The 19570-nt window shown below is 38.9% G+C and overlaps 1 protein-coding gene across 1 annotated transcript in view; it reads left to right on the top strand.

Annotated features, from left to right (window-relative positions):
* The window catches only part of CLASP2 (cytoplasmic linker associated protein 2), an 817644-nt gene that overhangs the window by 503666 nt on the left and 294408 nt on the right, over positions 1-19570 (top strand). The window contains exon 17 of the mRNA XM_070727408.1: positions 18428-18451. Within this exon, the coding sequence (XP_070583509.1) occupies positions 18428-18451 (24 nt within the window). The remainder of the gene's footprint in view (positions 1-18427; positions 18452-19570) is intronic.

The raw sequence follows: 19570 nt of genomic DNA, 5'->3' as shown, positions 1-19570 counted from the left end.
AGTCATGGAAGACATCCGAGATTATTACTATTTATTTATTATTTATTTATTTATTGGATTTGTATGCCGCCCCTCTCCGGAGACTCGGGGCGGCTAACAGCAACAATAAAGCAGTGTACAATAGTAGTCTGATGTTAGAAACAATTAAAAAACCCTTTAATATAAAAAACCAAACATACATACATACATACCATGCATAGAATTGTAAAGGCCTAGGGGGAAGAGGGTCTCAATTCCCCCATGCATGACGGCAGAGGTGGGTTTTAAGCAGCTTACGAAAGGCAAGGAGGGTGGGGGCAATTCTAATCTTTGGGGGGAATTGGTTCTAGAGGGCCGGGGCCGCCACAGAGAAGGCTCTTCCCCTGGGTCCTGCCAAGCAACATTCTTTAGTTGACGGGACCCGGAGAAGATCCACTCTGTGGGACCTAACTGGTCGCTGGGATTCGTGCAGCAGAAGGCGGTCCCTGAGATAATCTGATCCGGTGCCATGAAGGGCTTTATAGGTCATAACCAACACTTTGAATTGTGATCGGAAACTGATCGGAAACCAATGCAGACTGCGGAGTGTTGGTGTAACATGGGCATATTTGGGAAAGCCCATGATTGCTCTCGCAGCTGCATTCTGCACGATCTGCAGTTTCAGAACATTTTTCAAAGGTAGCCGCATGTAGAGAGCATTACAGTTGTTGGGTTTCAAGGTGATGAGGGCATGAGTGACTGTGAGCAGTGACTCCCGGTCCAAGTAGGGTCGCAACTGGTGCACAAGGCGAACCTGGGCAAACGTCCCCCTCGCCACAGCTATCCAGATCGGGATTTGTTAGATTTGTTAGATCTGGGATCCTATTGCCCCATCAGTTTATTAAATCAGGATTATAAAATATTTATGAAAATTATATCAAATAGGATAGAGAGTATCTTACCAAAAATAATTGGTGAAGACCAGTATGGATTTGTTAAAGGAAGGAAAATTTATGAACCAATTAGAAATGTTAATGTGTTACACCATGCTGCCACTACCAAAAAGAAATTATGCGTCTTAAAGTTAGATGTGTATAAAGCATTTGATAAAGTTAATCATAATTACCTGTTTCAACTTTGTAAGGAATTAAATATGGGAGAAAATTTCTGTCAAATTATAAGAGAAATTTATAAGGATAATACGGCCTACATTAGGGTAAATGGAAATAGAACAGAGAAAGTTAATATTCAAAATGGAACTAAGCAGGGATGCCCACTTTCCACCATGTTGTTCGCAATGGCAATTGAAGTTCTAGCAAATAAAATTAGAAATGATAAGGACTGGAAGGGTTACCGAATTGGAAAACTTGAATTGAAATTAAATCTTTTTGCAGACGATGCCATAATATTGTCTGAAACCCTTATTGAAATGATGGAAAAAAAATGGTTTTACTTCAGGAATTTAAAGATCAATCAGGTCTTTCAATTAATATTGAGAAATCAGAAATAATTTGTTTAAATACAGGTCCTAAAGAGCAAATCGAGATACGAAAATTTCAGGATTGAAATTAGGATGTAAAAAAATGAAATATTTAGGAATTTGGTTATTCAAAAACCCAAATAAAATTGCTGAGGTAAATTACATTTTAATATGGAAAAAATGCAAAAGCAAATTAAAAAGTGGAAAGATAAGAGTTTGAGAAAAATGGCAAAAACAAGAGCTCTTAAAATGATGATTATTCCAAAAATGATGTATTTATTCCAAGTTTTACCAGGTACCTTCCCAGGAGTAAAATTAAGGGAATGGGATAACAAAATGAACTTTTGGATTGAAGGAAACAAAAAACCTAGAACAAGGAAATGATGGCTGATTGCCAGAGAAAAAGATGGAGGATGGGGGTGCCCAAGTTTAGAATTATATAGAGAAGCATTTCAAATAGAAAGATTAATGGAATTACAATTATTGACAGAAAAGAAGTGGGTGAAACTTGAAAGGGAGATTAATAATATTAAAAATAAAGAGATTTTATTTAAAAAATGGAGTAAAATAGAAATCAATAGCTTAGCCGATCCCTTGAAAGCAGCCTTAGATATTTGGTCAAAATGGCAAGGGAAATTAGCAAATAGGAATTCAAAATTATTAACGTTGTGATATGCTGAATAATATAATAACTAAAGAGGAACTATTATTTGCAGTGTCGAAGCAGAAAAATAATAAAACACCTAGACCGGATGGTTTTCCCGGTGAATTTTATAAGGCCACAATTGATATTATAGGAGATTTGATGTTGGAAGTTTATAATGAAATCCTACAAACAGCAATCTGCCCAATATCCTGGGAAGAAACCTACATCACATTAATTCATAAAAACTATACAGATCCAAATCAAATTAAAAATTATAGACCAATATCCCTGTTAAATGTGGATTACAAAATCTTTATGACAATTATTGCGGAAAGGATTAAAAAAATCTTAAACAAAACTATTCATTCCGATCAAAATGGATTTCTACCTACACGACAAATCAGAAACAATACTAGAATAGTTCTAAACGTATTAGAATTTTACGAAGGTAACGATGATAAACAATTGGCCATGCTTTTTCTAGATGCACAAAAAGCCTTTGACAACTTACATTTTAAAACAGCAAATTAAAATTATGAAATTTGGTCCTAAATTTGAAAAAATGATCGATGCCACATATACTAATCAAAGGGCGAGGGTGAGGGTAAATGGTGACTTGACTGATGAACTTAAAATTTGTAAAGGCATAAGACAAGGCTGCCCTTTATCACCCCTATTATTTATATTATCACTTGAGGTATTACTTAACCAAATTAGAAACAACCCGAATATTAAAGGCACCAAAATTAATAAAGAAATTTATAAAACCCAAGCTTTTGCGGATGACTTGGTATTCTTCCTCGAAGAACTAAAATCATTAATAACCAATCTGTTAAAGGAATTAGAACTATTCAGGAAGGCTGCAGGTTTAAAAATTAAGAAAGATAAAACCAAATTCTTACCCCAAAACTGCACTCAAGCACAGATAAGGGAACTAGTAAAAATTTCAGGATTGCAAGCCATAAAGAGAATTAAATACTTAGGCATATGGCTCACAGCTAGCTACTCATCATTAAAAGAAGATAATTGTATAAAACTACATCACAACACAAAGAAGACCTAGCAAATGGGGTAAAATACAATTATCACTTCTTGGCAGAATTGCAATTATAAAATCAAATATTCTTCCCCAATGGCTTTACCTATTCCAAATGGCTCCAATTAAATTAGAAAAAAAATTATTCAAAGAAATTAATAGAGTTATATAAAAGTTCATATGGGCAGGGAGAAAGCCAAGAATTAAATATAAAAATCTGGCTTTGGCCTACCTGATCTTGAAACTTACTACCATTCAGACAGCTTCTTATGGATTAAGGATTGGATCACACTAAATAATCAAATAATTCTCAAACTATAAGGTTATAATCTACTAGAAGAATGGCATGCCCACCTTTGGGAAAAAAAGAATATTAAACACACACAACTTCAACAACACGCAATAATTCACCTTACTATTCATTTGGAGGAAAATCAAAAATAAACACTTTATAGAAATACCAAGGTGGTTATCCACCATGGAAGCCTTGATATACCCGAATGTACTAGGAAATACTAAACTGATAACATATGATGAACTGTTAGATAAGGACGGTAAGCTTAAATCTAGACAAACTTTAGAAGCTGAAGGGAAACATATAGATTACATACAACTTCAAAACAAATATAAAATTGATTCTGAAGAATATGGAATAAGCCCTAAATTAAATATAATAGACAAAATGTTATTAGGCCCACCCATAAAATTCATAATGAAAATTTATAATTATTTAATAAAATTTGATAATTTAGAAGAAACAGTAATTATTGGCACGGAATTATTGGCTGAAAATTTAAGGATAAATAAAAGATATATTGCAATTCGATTTAGAATTAAAACCAGAGATCTATCTTTTAGGGCTTGTTAGAGGGCAATACGTAAAATCAAAATACTACCTGATCATCCATATAATAACTGCAGTGAGATTAGCCTATGCACAAATGTGGAAAGATAATAACCTCCCAACAGATAATATGATTATGAATAAACTCATGGATTGAGCTGAAATGTCCAGGCTCACTTTTGAACTACAAAATAAACAAGAGAAAGACTTTTACACAATTTGGGAAAATCTTTATGAATGGCTTGAAACCAGAAGAAATAACTAATAAATAAGTAAATAATATATGGATATAATTGATAACTATAAATAACACAATAAAAATGTAAACAATTGATATATGGATTAGATAAAGCAATAAGGAGATAAATAGAATTTGCTTTTTGATTCACTAGGAATGCAAACAAAATGGAAATGACGTACTATATAACCATTTTCTTTTCTTTTTCTATTTTCTTTTCTATTTTCTTTTCTCTCTTTTTCTCTCTCTGTACATTTTTCTCTTTTTTCCTTTTGCTAGGTTTTTCCTTTTTTTCTTTTCCCTACCCTTTCTTTTCTTTCTCTTAATTACATGTTTGTAATAGTCGTTTATTCTTCTTCTTGGATTATACTGTTTTTCTATTTGTGAATAAAAATTTATTTAAAAAAGATTCTCTCCAAGTGTCAGGTATTTCTGCTTTTTAAAATGTTTTATTATATAGTTCAAGAAGTATAGGTTTAAATATTTAATTTAACTTTTTATAAAATTCCCCCAGAAAACCATCTGGGCCCAGTGATTTGTTATTCCTCTGACATTTTAAAGCTTGTTGTAATTCCTATATTGTTATCTCGTTGTTTATTGCCATTCTATCTTGTTCCTCTAATGGTGGAAAATTACTATCTGATAGATAGCTCATTATTTTCATTATATCAACCTCTTCTTGTGTATATAATTCTTTGTAATACTCATAAATTATCTTTTCCCCCTCCTGTTCGGTGTGTTGTAATGTGCCCTGTAATTTTTTGGGACAGCCATCTGCTTGGTTTATTTGCTGATTCGAAATAGGTTTGTCTGGCTTGTCTTATATTTCTTGCATATTCTTGTTGATCAATAAGATTAACTCTATGTTTGGCATCCATCAGAGAATATATATATATATTTATTTTGCGGTTCTTGCTGTAAATCTGTTTCTAAATTTTTAGTTTTGTTTAGGTCATTGTTATATTATTTCTTCTCTTCTTTAAGTTTGTTTTGCTGTATATGATATTGTTATTCATCTGATGTATGCATTAAGAGTGTCCCATATTATATGTGTCTTTGTAGGTTGTTTTTTATTTTCCACTAAAAATAAATCTGTCTCTTTTTTAATCAAATCAATATAATTTTTGTCAGAGAGTAATTTCGTATTAGAAATCTATCTTCTAAAGCTTTTATTTTCTCCTTGGAAAGTAATAAGAAGGGGGTTATGATCAGCCCAGTGATTTGGTTTGATTTCTAAAGTTTTTATTTTATGGCAGAATCCTTTGTTGATCCATGCCATATTGATTCTTGAAAAAGAGTTGTGTGGTATAAAGTGAAATGTAAATTGTTTAATTTTCGGATGTCTACTTCTGCATATGTCTGTTAGATCTAATTCTTCTGCCAACTTATTAAAGGTGTCAGGGAGAGTAGGTCTCTTCATTTTATGTTTCCCAACTACTCCATGGTCTATTTTTGGATTTATTATTCCATTGTAGTCCCCAATTACACAGATGTTTTTCGGATTTATATGGACCAATTTCTCATGCAATTTTTTTAAAAAAATTGTTTTTGATTAAGGACATAAATATTAACTAATGTCAGTTTATCTCCCATGAATTTCAATTACTATAAATCTGCCTTTCGTATCTGTAAGGTTTTAATTCTTTTTTTGACATATGTGGCTTCTCCTCTTTTCTTTTTATCATCTAATAATGCGAATAGTTCACCTAGTTTTTGGTATTCTAACATTTTTCTATGGATTTGCTTTATATGAATACAGACTATTTGGGCTTTTTGGGTAAATAATTTTGAAAAAAATTATTCTACGCTTATAAGGGTTATTAAGTCCATTGATATTTATCGAAAATAATTTTATTTCATGTTGAAAATCTAGAAAAAAGTAAGGGTTTGTTCAAATTTCTTTATTTGTTTATTGCTGCCACTGTGCAAGATCTAGTTCTTGTTCCCTCTTCTTTTCCCTTATTTGTCTCTTCCTCTGATTCCCTCCTCTCCTCTTCCCTCTCCTCATTTACTTGTCTTGATTCATAATCCCCGTCTTTACTTGACTCTATTCTATCTCCACTTTCCAATTCTAGCTCCAACCCAGCAACTTGCTTCTTTTTTCTTGAGAATCTTAGGTGTAACTCCCTGGGGAAATGGTGCCTTTGAGCATAATTAGTTTGTATTCTGTACACCTCATCAATCTCGTTAATCACCTCTTCATGATTTTTTTGTAAAATGCCTGCAACAATTGTTAACATGATTTCCCCTATATTTTCCCCATCTGATTCTACTATACCAGTGTTTTTCAACCAGTGTGCCGTGGCACACTAGTGTGCCGCGAGACATGGTCAGGTGTGCCGCGAAGCTCAGAGAGCAAGAAAGCAAGAGAGAAAGAAAGCAAGAGAGAGAGAAAGCAAGAGAGAAAGAAAGCAAGAGAGAGAGAAAGCAAGAGAGAAAGAAAGCAAGAGAGAAAGAAAGCGAGAGAGAGAGAAAGAAAGCAAAAGAGAGAAAGAGAGAGAACAAGAGAGAGAGAAAGCAAGAGAGAAAGAAAGCAAGATAGAGAGAGAAAGAAAGCAAAAGAGAGCAAGAGAGAGAGAGCAAGAGAGAGAAAGAAAGCAAGAGAGAGGGGGAGGGAGGGAAGGAGAGAGAGATAAAGACAGAGGGAGGGAGGGAGGGAGAGAGAGCAAAAAAGAGAGGAAGGAAGGAAGCGAAAGAAAGAGGGATGGAGAGAGAGAGAAAGAAAGAGGAAGGAAGGGAGAGAAAGAGGGAGGGAGAAAGAAATAGAGTGAAGGGGAGGAAGAGAGAGAGAGAGAATTTTTTTGTCCAACCTTTTTTTAGCCGCCCCCCCGCTCAATGTGCCCCAGGGTTTCGTAAATGTAAAAAATGTGCCGCGGCTCAAAAAAGGTTGAAAATCACTGTACTATACAGTGATCCCTCGATTTTCGTGGGGGTTACGTTCCAAGACCTCCCGCGAAAATCGATTATCCGCGATATAGCGGTGCGGAAGTAAAAACACCATCTGCGCATGCGCGCCCTTTTTCCATGGCCGCGCATGCGCAGATGGTGGAGGCGGGGAGCGACAAAGTGTGGAAGCCGACAAAGATTGCTTTGAATGTCGGCTGCCCCTGCCCCCCCAGCACCCGCTCGCCCGCCATTCGCTGCTTGCCCGCCTGCCCGCCCGCTCGTTTGCTCGCCCGTTCACTCGCTCGCCGCTCTCCCGTTCGCTCGCCGCTCTCCCGTTCGCTTGCCCGGCCGCTCGCTCACTCGCCGCTCTCCCGTTCGCTTGCCCGGCCGCTCGCTCGCTCGCCGCTATCCCGTTCGCTCGCCCGGCCGCTCGCTCGCCGCTCTCCCGTTCGCTCGCTCGGCTGCTCGCTCGCCGCTCGCCCATTTGCTCGCCCGCCGTTCGCCCGGCCACCCGCCGTTCGCCCGGCCGCTCGAGAGCAAGAGGGGGAGAAATAGAGATGAGAGAGGGAGGAAGAGAGTGTGAGAGAGGAAGAAGCAAGATAGAGAAAGAGAGAGAGAAAGAAAGATGAGAAAGGAAGGAAAAGAGTGAGAGAGAGGAAGAAAGAGAGAGAGAGAAGAGTGGAAGGAAGAGAGAGAGAAATGATAGAAAAAAGGGGAGAAAAAAAGAGAAATGAGAAAATGATTGAAGCAGAGAATGACAGGAAAGAAAGAGAAAGAGACAGAGAAGTGACTCTTGGTGATGACGTATGACGTCATCGGGTGGGAAAAACCATGGTATAGCAAAAAAACTGTGGAGTATTTTTTAATTATTATTTTTTGAAAAACCGTGGTGTAGCGTTTCGCAAAAATCGAGACCGCGAAAATCGAGGGATCACTGTATTTTGAAATCTTAAGAAGTAGGCAGACCTCTCCATCTTGAGATGAATTAAAGAATTTTCAAGATCTTTGTTGGTATCATTGAATTTTTGATCTACATAATCTATTTATTTTCATTCTGCTCAGTCCTTCTCTCTACTTTTATTATATGTTGTTCATTTTTTCTGTGTAGCAGTCTGAGTTGTTTCTAGTCTATTTTCCAGCCTAACAATATCTGCTTTCAATTCTGTGTGATTGTTGGTTATTAAGTCTTGTAATTTCACCATAATCTCTTATATCATATTCACAGTGTTATTCATGTTTTGCATAAGGGTTGCAATGCTCTTTTCTTTTTCTGCCTCCAGCATCTCATCAATTTGACACTGAGCTGCAGGAGAGGAGATATTTTTAGAGGTTGCTGCCGCGTGCTTTTTATTACCCTTCGGTTGATAGCTAGACATTTTTTTTTAAATCTGATCTTGTTTTTCAAGTATTTTGAATATTCTTTTCCAAATAACCATATGAAAATTTCTATTCTATTAATTATGAAAATTAGATTATATACCTGTATAAACGTATTAATTTTCAAATAACAGATACCTTCTAATAATAAAAATAAATTTAAATATCTAAATACATACAATTTCCGTTAGTATATGATTTCCTGGATTCTGAGGGAGCAAGTAACATAATCATCCAGACCAGGTTTCTACACAACTCCTTTCTGTATGGTTGGAGTGTTGTCTTTCTCACACCACTCGCTATCGCCTCTTAAGTAATACTTCTACCCGTCACCTAGTCCGGTTTTCTTTTCAGAATCCGTCAGTTGTATCTGTTATAGTTCTTTCAATTTTTGGATTATTAAATTATGTAACAATGTTCTGTCATGTAAGAATCCCCAAAATATAAAACTTCAGCTTACACCTTACAGCAAACAGGTTGATCTATCAATCTGGATTGCTTCCTCTTTTCATGGCTGTCAAAGCTTCAGGTCCGCCATGCTGATCAGCAGCAATGGACACCTTTGAGTCCCAATAGAGAGGGTGCCCTTCACATTGGGAGACAAATGCCTTTAACCCAGTGATGTCTGGTTGTCCCCTCTTTACCCATGTCACCTTCCAGATGATTTGTGTCTTGAAGGATCTCAGAAAACAAAGCAAAAAGCAGCCTCGGGAGAGAGAGATTCCCTCCTTACAGCTGCTGTACATCAAGCTGCCACCGGAAGTTCAGAACGAGGGACCGCTTTCAAGCAGCGGTCCCTTGTTCCCCAAGAATGGCCTAGCCCATGTCTGCTGCCATATCTGCCTCTCCCCAGAAGGACCAGAATATTCCGGCCCTCTACCACCCCAGAGATAGCCTCTCCCACTTCTTCTGCCTTCAGGCCGCCAGGTAAGCTGGCCCTTCCATTCATCCCATTCATATCACATATTCAAACTTCCAATCATTCAATATTCAAAATCTACTTAATACTTAAAATACACTACTCATATGCAATCATCCATCTTAAAATTCAAAATTACCCCCTTAATAAATTAATCAGTTAAAAAACCTCCCAATATTTATAAAAGTCCCTAAAATTTAAAATTAGTTAAAATTAATTAAAAAGTAATTTAAGACTATTAAAAAACATCCATTAGAAGTATAAAAAGTCCAAGGTATAAAAAATACCAACACTTCTCCCTTCCCACAAGGGGGGATGAATAATATTCATATAAAATCTAGGTGGTTTATTTCTATACTCATTGTAAGTAACCTACCATAAAATTCATTAAAATATCAAATGTCCGGAGAGTTTTGGAGGAGGTCAACAACATGTTGCTTAGGTTCAACAACCACTATCTAGGAATGTTAAACTAATTATGGTTTATAATAATTATTTGAAAACACTAACAAATCAGGGAGGTGGTTAGCATATAAATTAAAAAAGGAGAAAGAAAAGAAACAGATGCAAAGTCTGGTAGATGAGAAGAATATACTTCAGCACCAAACTGATTATAATATATATGATTATATATGAGATAATATGATATTTATCTTATATATATACTGTGAGCATATGCACCAAAGACAAATTCCTTGTGTGTCCAATTACACTTGACCAATAAAGAATACTATTCTATTCTAAATAGAGATAATTGAGAACAATTATGAAAATCTGTATGATCAAGAGGAACTATCAGAGGACAAAATAATATAATACTTGGAAAAAGCCAGGCTGCCTAAATAATAATAATAACAACAACAACAACAACAACAACAACAACAATAATAATAATAGGCTTACAAGTGGAACACTCAAAAAGGAGACAGAAGGACTAATACTGGTGGCAGAAGAACAGGCAATTAGAACAAATGCCCGAAAAAGTGGTTGAAAATGAGCAAGCAAAACTACTGGGGGACTTCCGACTTCAGACAGACCGAATTCTGAAGCATAACACACCAGACATCCTAATTGTGGAGAAAAAGAAAGCATGGATCATCGACATCGCAATCCCAGGAGACAGCAGAATTGAGGAGAAGCAGCTAGAGAAATTGGTGAAATACAAACATCTAAAAATCGAGCTGCAACGCCTCTGGCATAAGCCAGTGAAAGTGGTCCCAGTGGTACTTGGCAAGCTGGGCGCAGTGCCAAAGGATCTCAGCAGACATTTGAAAATCATTGGAATTGACAAAATCTCCATCTGTCAATTGCAAAAGGCTGCTTTACTGGGATCGGCAAACATAATTCGCCGCTACATCACACAGTCCTAGGTACTTGGGAAGCACTCGACTGGTGATGGGTTGTGATGTCCAGCATGGTGGCCTCGTTTGCTGTGTTGTATTGACATCATCATCATCATCATCATCATACTGCATATTGCTCTTTGAGAATTTTTTCTCAAACTCCTTTATCCACTATAACAAAACTGCTGGGTGGATAAAAGAGTTTGAGAAAAAATTCTCAAAGAGCAATATGCAGCAGCTGGAAATAACACCTGAAATGATTGCAAAAAGAGTGACGAAAATAAAGAACTGGACGTCCCCTGGCACTGATCAGGTGCATGGTTTTTGGCTAAAATACCTGACCAGCCTGCATGCAAAAATGGCCGAATTGTTCAACAAAATGCTGCAGACAGGAAATATCAGTGAATGGCTTACAACTGGCAGAACATATTTAATACAGAAAGACGCATCGAAAGGAGCCATACCAGGAAACTACAGGCTAATAACATGTTTGCCGACCATGCTCAAACTGCTGACAGGTATCATAGCTGACAGAATTCAGGACTACCTAGAAGAAAGTGACATCATGCCAGTGGAGCAAAAGGGCAATAAAAGGCGAAGCAGAGGTACGAAAGACCAGCTGCTAATTGATAAAATGATTTCAGAGAACTGTAAGAACGGGAAAATAAAACAATATATGACCTGGATTGACTACAAGAAAGCCTTTGACTCATTGCCATACAGCTGGATCACAAAATGCCTGGAAGTCATTGGAGTCAATGACAACATCAGGAAATTCATAGAAAAGGCGATGAAATATTGGAACACTGAGCTTTTTGTTGGGAATGAAAGCTATGGACTGATCAACATCAGAAGGGGCATCTTCCAGGGGGACTCTTTGTCCCCATTGCTATTCATCATCGCTATAATCCCGCTGTCACTCATCCTACAGAAAACAAACCTAGGCTACCAAGCTGCTAGGAATTCACGAAAAATATGCCGCCCCTCTCCGCAGACTCTTACTATCTGAAATATCCCTAACCCTAAATGAAAAGATAACAATGTTTGAACTAACAGAGGCGATGATTAAGAGACAGAAGAACAACAGAATCAGATGGCCTACCAACGTAAGTTTACAAGCAACAGAAGACATACTAGAACCATCAACGCTGGAAGTCTATAATGAGGTCTTGCTAGAAGCTAAGAAAATCCTGAATGGAAACAAATATTATGTTTATAATAAAAGAAGATACAGATTAGTGCAGATTAAAAATTACAGAGCAATTTCACTTCTAAATATGGATGATGAAATTTGTGCATCAGTAATAGTTGAAAGATTAAAGAGATTTTTGAACAAAATTATACACCTATATCAAAACAGATTTCTGCCTAAATTAAAAACATTAGAATAATTTTGTATACATTGGAATACTAGAAGCACATCCAGAAAAATAAATTGAGTTTGCATGTAATGATCTAAGTATTTATCATAGAGGAACTGCAGGAAATTGGACCCAAATTGATGAAGAAAATAATAACTGTGGGGAAGTTGCAGGATTAAAAGTAAATAAAGAAATAGCTAAAATTCTAGTCAAAAATCTCATAGATAAACAGAAAAAAGATTTAATGGAAAAGGCAGGTATTCAGATAGTAACGAAAGTAAAATATCTGGAAATTTATTTATCAGCAAGATGTGTAACTATAAAAAAAGATAACTGCCAAATTGATAAAGTAAATTAAACTTGACTTGAAAAAGTGGAAAAACCTGCAGCTATCACTGATAGGAAAAATAGCTACCATTAAAATGAATGCTCTACTGAGATTACTATATCTGCCTCAAACAATTTTAATAAAGCTGGAGAAGAAATACTTTGAGGAGTTAAACAGATTAGTATCAAAAATTTTCTGGCAAGATAAAAAAAAATAAGTCTGAAACTATTACAAGACTCTAATCATAGTCAAAGAGTAGTAATAAATGGTTGCACATCCAACTGTAAGAATGTTTCAAATGGAGTACCACAAGGGTCTGTCCTAGGCCCAGTGCTATTTAACATATTTATAAATGATCTAGACCAGACCTGGGCAAGATGTAGCCTGGGGGCCGGATGCAGCCCGCCTGTTGTCTGTGACCGGCCCGTGGAGGTCGATCCAACCTGTGCGCGTGCATACACGTGCGCAGGCAAAAACCAAAAGCCACATGGCGTTTCCAAAAGCTGCACGGTAGAGTTGGACGGCCTTGCCAGCTGCGCGCAGAAGCAAAAAGCAAAAAAGCGGCAGTCACGTCTTGCCTATTGCTTGGCTGATGGCACTGCCTACACCGGAGCTCTTGCCTCTCCCTCTCCACCTTTCCCATAAGTTGACTTAACCATCTTTGGGAATTTGCGGCAGAGCCTCTCCCACCCCCAGTGTGGGGAAATCAGGTTGGAGAGCAGGGAGAGAATTGGAAGACTGAGAATGGAGGGAAGGAAGGAGGAAGGGAAGGAGGGAGGGGAGGGAGGAAGGAGAAATGGTATTACTCTGGAAATATAAAACTATTAAATATGAATCCCCTTTTATGGAAAGCAAACAAGTTCCTTGATAGATAAAAATAGAAGTAGAAAGAAACTAGACAACTTTAGGATTTTTTTAAAAAAACCTGAAATAATTAGGTAGCATTATATCAATTGAATAAATTATTAACTTAAAATTGGATAAAGGAACTTTCCAGGATCATAATGTTTCATAATTTGGAATTATGGGGAAGTGATAATGACCCTATGATTTCAGCTTTTTTCATTTAGCATCTGCACCAGCATATGTATACTATATACCAGGGGTGGGCAATTCATTTATAATTATAATATAATTATAATATATAATATAATATATAACTTTTCTAGATAAGAATCAGGTGTTCAAGATATAATATATAATATATATTAGCGATGGAGGAAGAGTAAGTCCGAATCCGATCAAACACTTGTAAGAGCTCATATTATGACTTACAAAGTGGCGCTCAAGGTGGCAAGATGCGTGTATCATGCCACCTTGATTGCATCAGCGGAATCCCGCCCGGCCGCTCTGTTCAGGGTGACCTGCTCCCTTCTTAACCAGGAGGGAGTTGGGGAGCCCTTGCAGAGTAGTGCCGAGGATTTTAACATGTTTTTCGCTAATAAAATTGCTCGGATTTGAGCGGACCTCGACTCCAATTGTAAAACAGAGTCGACTGACAACGAGTCAGTTGAGGTGACTGGGCTAAACGTCTTTACCCATCTGTCTGGGAGGAATTTGACTTGGTGACACCTGATGAAGTGGACAAGGACATTGGAGCTGTGAGTTCCGCCACCTGTCTACTGGATCCGTGTCCCTCTTGGTTGGTTTCGGCCAGTCGAGAGGTGACGCGGAGCTGGGTCCAGGAGATTGACAACGCCTCCTTGTGGAGGGGGTCCTTTCCGGCTCCTTATAAGAAGGCACTTGTGTGCCCCCTCCTCAAGAAGCCTTCTTCCCTAGACCCAGCCGTGCTCAATAACTACCGTCCAGTCTCCAACCTTCCCTTTATGGGGAAGCTTATTGAGAAGGTGGTGGCGCTTCAACTCCAGTGGTCCTTGGAAGAAGCCGATTATCTAGGTCCCCAGCAGTCTGGATTCAGGCCCGGCTACAGCACGGAAACTGCTTTGGTCGCGTTGATGAATGATCTCTGGAGGGCCCAGGACAGGGGCTTGTCCTCTGTCCTGGTGCTTCTTGACCTCTCAGCGGCTTTCAATACCATTGACCATGGTATCCTTCTGCAGCAGCTGGAGGGGTTGGGAGTGGGAGGCACTGTTCTTCAGTGGTTCTCCTCCTACCTCTCTGGTCGGTCGCAATCGGTGTTAGTGGGGGGTCAGAGGTCGACCTCTAGGTCTCTCCCTTGTGGGGTACCTCAGGGGTGGGTCCTCTCCCCCCTGCTATTTAATATCTACATGAAACTGCTGGGTGAGATCATCCAAGGGCATGGAGTGAGATATCATCAATACGCCGATGATACCCAGTTATACATCTCTACCCCATGTCCAGCCAACGAAGCAGTGGAAGTGATGTGCCGGTGCCTGGAGGATGTTGGGGCCTGGATGAGTGTCAACAAACTCAAACTCAACCCAAACAAGACGGAGTGGCTGTGGGTCATGCCTCCCAAGGACAATTCCATCTGTCCGTCCATTATCCTGGGGGGAGAATCACTGCCCCCCTCAGAGAAGGTTCGCAACTTGGGCGTCCTCCTCGATCCACAGCTCACATTAGAGAAACATCTTTCAACTGTGGCGAGGAGGGTGTTCGCCCAGGTTCGCCTTGTGCACTAGTTGCGACCCTACTTGGACCGGGAGTCACTGCTCACAGTCACTCATGCCCTCATCACCTCGAGGCTTGACTACTGTAACACTCTCTACATGGGGCTACCTTTGAAAAATATTTGGAAACCTCAGATTGTGCAGAATGCAGCTGCGAGAGCAATCATGGGCTTTCCCAAATATGCCCATGTTACACCAACACTCCGCAGTCTGCATTGGTTGCCGATCAGTTTCCGATCACAATTCAAAGTGTTGGTTATGACCTATAAAGCCCTTCATGGCACCGGACCAGATTATCTCAGGGACCGCCTTCTGCCGCATGAATCCCAGCGACCGGTTAGGTCCCACAGAGTGGATCTTCTTCGGGTCCCGTCAACTAAACAATGTCACTTGGTGGGACCCAGGGGAAGAGCCTTCTCTGTGGCAGCCCCGGCCCTCTGGAACCAACTCCCCCCAGAGATTAGAATTGCCCCCACCCTCCTCGCCTTTCGCAAGCTACTTAAAACCCACCTCTGCCGTCAGGCATGGGGGAATTGAGATCCTCTTTCCCTCTAGGCCTTTACAATTCTATGCATGGTATGTATGTATGTATGTATGTATGTTTGGTTTTTATATTAATGGGTTTTTTAATCGTTTTTAATATTAGATTACTATTGTACACTGTTTTATTGTTGCTGTTAGCCGCTCTGAGTCTCTGGAGAGGGGCGGCATACAAATCCAACCAACCAACCAATAATATAATATAATATAATATAATATAATATAATATAATATAATATAATATAATATAATATAATATAATATAATATAATATAATATAATATAATATAATATAATATAATATAATATAATATAATATAATATAATATAATATAATATAATATAATATAATATAATATAATATAATATAATATAATATAATATAATATAATATAATATAATATAATATATAATTATAATTTATAATTTATAATTATAATATAATTAGTTCTACCTAATAATATACAGTATTGGGTAGAACTGAGAATTATATAGAATGGGAGGGATATTTATTTATCTGATATGTCTGAGCAGCAGCATAGGTGAGAAGGACCTGGGTGTATTGGTAGATCACAGATTAAACATGAGTCAACAGTGTGGGATGCATCAAGAGGAGCATAGATTCTCACTCACATGAAGTAATTATTCCTCTCTACAGTACTTTGGTATGACCACACTTTGGAATACTGTGTTCAGTTCTGGGGCCCCAATTGAAAAAGGACATTGATAAACTAGAGCAGTGTTTCCCAACCTTTTTTGAGCCACGGCACATTATTCATATTTTCAAAATCCTGGGGAACACTGAATGGGGGGGGCGGGGGGCGGGGGGGGGCTAAAGAAAGGTTTGGACAAAAAACCCCTCTTCCTCCCATTTCGCTCTATTTCTCCCTCCCTCTTTCTCTCTCTTCCTTCCTTCCCTTCTTTCTCTTTTTCTCTCTCTCTGTCTCTCTTGCTATGTCTCTCTTTCTCTCTCTCTGCCTCTCTTGCTATGCCTCTCTTTCTCTCTCTCTTTCTCTCTCTCTCTTGCTATGTCTCTCTCTCTCTCTCTTGCTTTGTCTCTCTTTCTTTCTCTTTCTCTCTCTGCCTCTCTTGCTATGTCTCTCTTTCTCTCTTTCTTGCTATCTCTCTCTCTTTCTTTCTTTCTTTCTTTCTTTCTCTCTTTCTCTGTCTCTCTCTCTATTTCTTTCTCTCTCTCTCTCTGTCTCTCTTGGTATCTCTCTTTCTTTCTCTCTCTGTCTCTCTTGCTATGTCCCTCTCTATCTCTCTCTCTTGCTATCTCTTTCTTTCTCTCTCTCTCTCTCTTGCTATCTCTCTCTCTCTCTCTCTTTCTTTCTTTCTTTCTCTCTCTCTTTCTACCACGCCGACAACAGCGGCATCAGGCAGTAGCCAAGGGTGGCGGCAGAGCGGCTGACTGCGAGCGGGAGTCCTGACGGCGGCAGCTGGACGTGCTGCTGGATGCCGTATATGCTGGCGCTGCGCTGGGCATGGGGCTGGCACCTCCGGCCCAGCCAGCGAGCCAGTGCCAGCCCCGCAGCGCCAGCATGTAGGTCTCCAGCAGCACGTCCAACCGCCACCTCTACCCTGGAGCTCCCTCTCACCACCGCCATCTCCCAGTGACTGCCTGGGGCTGCTGCAGCCGGCACCCGCCCGCTCCCACTGCCGGGCCCCAAAGGACGCTTGCCGCCGACGTCAGGGAAGCTCCAGCTGGGCGGGGCGCTGCCGGTGCTGGTGCCTCCGACCTGGAGCTCCCACTCGCAGCTGTCCCCCGGCTACTGCCCGATGCCGCTGTTTTCAGCGCCCTCCTGCTGGGCCCCAAAGAAGGAAGGCAGGAAAAAGGAGGCGCGAAGAATGAAGCTCTCCTTTTTCCCGCCTTCCTTCTTTGTATTCTTTGTGCACTGCAACTTTCTCTGTGCAAATAAGACATGTCAGGATGCCTCTGTGCTCAACAAAGAAATATTGCACTTCCCACTTTGCTTGAAATTGTCTGTGCTCATCACCAACCTTTATCTTAACTGAAGGCATTGAAAAAGACATGTTTGGGGCTGTGTAATATATAATTCCACTTAGTGTCATTGTTTCAGTGTTTAGCGGCTAAACTTTAGCCGTTGCGCCTTTTCCACTTTTTTTTCTGTCTCGCTGAGTAGCGATTTCTGTGGCTGCCTCTGCTTCTGAGCCCGGGGTAATGGCGCAAGTTTGCAATAAGCCCGGCTGATGTTCTGCCTCTGAGAGCATCGTGATTGGTAGGTTCATTCAGCTCCGCACACAACACTGAAAAGTGCCATTCGTATCAAACTCGGGCCGCACTAACATTAAACTTTGATATTGAGGTGGGGGCCGCAAACCATTGTCCTGAGAGCCGCTGTTGGCCCGCGAGCTGCGAGTTTGAGAGCCCTCCCCTACACCCCACCTAGTGTTACAATCTGGAAGATTTTAGTCATAAGAACCATAGCTTTAAGTCATAAGAATCATACTTTAAGTCCCACTGATTTGTATTGACATAAAGCATGCCTAACCAGGTTTAGATCCAGTCTATAAATACAGCTTTGTGTGCATGCTACAAAAATAAAGTAGTCTGGCTCTTTATTTTAGCCTGAACTGTCAAATGTCTATGTGATATTATGATAACAGTGGTAATAATAAAATTCTTTTTTTGTTTAGTATCATTGTACTGGATTCTATGTTGCATTAATATTTTAGGAAATGCTTGTTTGTTAATAATTAGTATATGCATATATTCAATATCTAAGTTTTTGTAAAATACTCATATCAATATAGAGGTATCACATTAATTGCCTTAATGAAGATTTTATATTTCCTTGTCAATACAGTTTGCCTAATATATTAAGTTTTCCTCTTTCTTTGCTTGCCACTCCAAAAAAGAGGATACTTCTGATAAGATGGATGGTAAGGACCTGTTTTATTTGACAGTTTCTAAAAAAACTGATTTTGTGACTTCTATTACAAATTTAGTTTCAATAACACACTCACCTGACTTCTAAATAATATGAGGTTTTCTTATTAAAGCAAGTGTCTATGCAGCTCTATTCTAATGCTGCTTTAGACAAGATTTATTAGTATGACTTGTACAGTATTGCTCATTTTTTCAAAGTTCTAATATTTGAGCAACTAATAGTCAAATGAAGGGCATACCTTGATTTTTCTTATTGATTTTTCTTACTACTATCAACAAAGTAGTTGGATTTAAATTGCAATATTTAACCTTAAGTATATAACACATATAATTTAACACGCATCTATTATTTTTGTTTAGTTTAGCTTTATAATTTTTAATTCTTCATTAATAATTATTTTATAATGGTTTTAAATAATGATTATTTTATTTTCATTGTTTTATTGAACGTGTGCCTCACAAAATCACTTTCTGTGAGATAGGCACCATATATATTTAATCCATTAATTTAATCCATACATTTGATCAATAAAATAACCTCTAGTTTATAAATTTTATACTTCTTATGTCCTGTTACCAAATGTAATTTTCAATATGTTAACTGGTAGAAAAAAACACACAAAGTTTTGTGACATTTTAAATGTTTGTTCTAAAGTAGGTTTTTGAAGATTACATTTCATTAGATGCAAGGAATGGAATGGAATCCTGAGATCTGAGTGTGTACATATGTAGATATTGGCAAATTTAATAGTCTATAACAGTGATGGTGACCCTTTTTTCCCTCGGGTGCTGAAAGTGCATGCACACACACTATTGTGCCTGCGTGAGTGCTCATACCCATGATTCAATGCCTGGGGAGGGTGAAAATTGCCTCCCCTGCCCTCCCAGAAGCCCTCCGGAGGCCAGAAACAACCCATTTCCAACTTCTGATGGGCCTAGTAAGCCTGTTTTTCACCCTCCCCAGACTCCAAAAGCTTCCTTGGAGCCTGGGGAGGGCAAACCCTATAACCTGGAGGCCCTCTGGAAGCCTAAAATGCCCTCCCAGAGCCTCTGTGTGAGCCAAAAATCAGCGTGCTAGAGCCAAGCTAGGGCAATGGCTTGCATGCTGGCAG

Source organism: Erythrolamprus reginae, chromosome Z (assembly GCF_031021105.1).
Source record: "Erythrolamprus reginae isolate rEryReg1 chromosome Z, rEryReg1.hap1, whole genome shotgun sequence".
Taxonomy (NCBI): Eukaryota; Metazoa; Chordata; class Lepidosauria; order Squamata; family Dipsadidae; genus Erythrolamprus; species Erythrolamprus reginae.
Note: the sequence above shows the minus strand (reverse complement) of the source record. Positions and strands in the feature narration are given on the sequence as shown.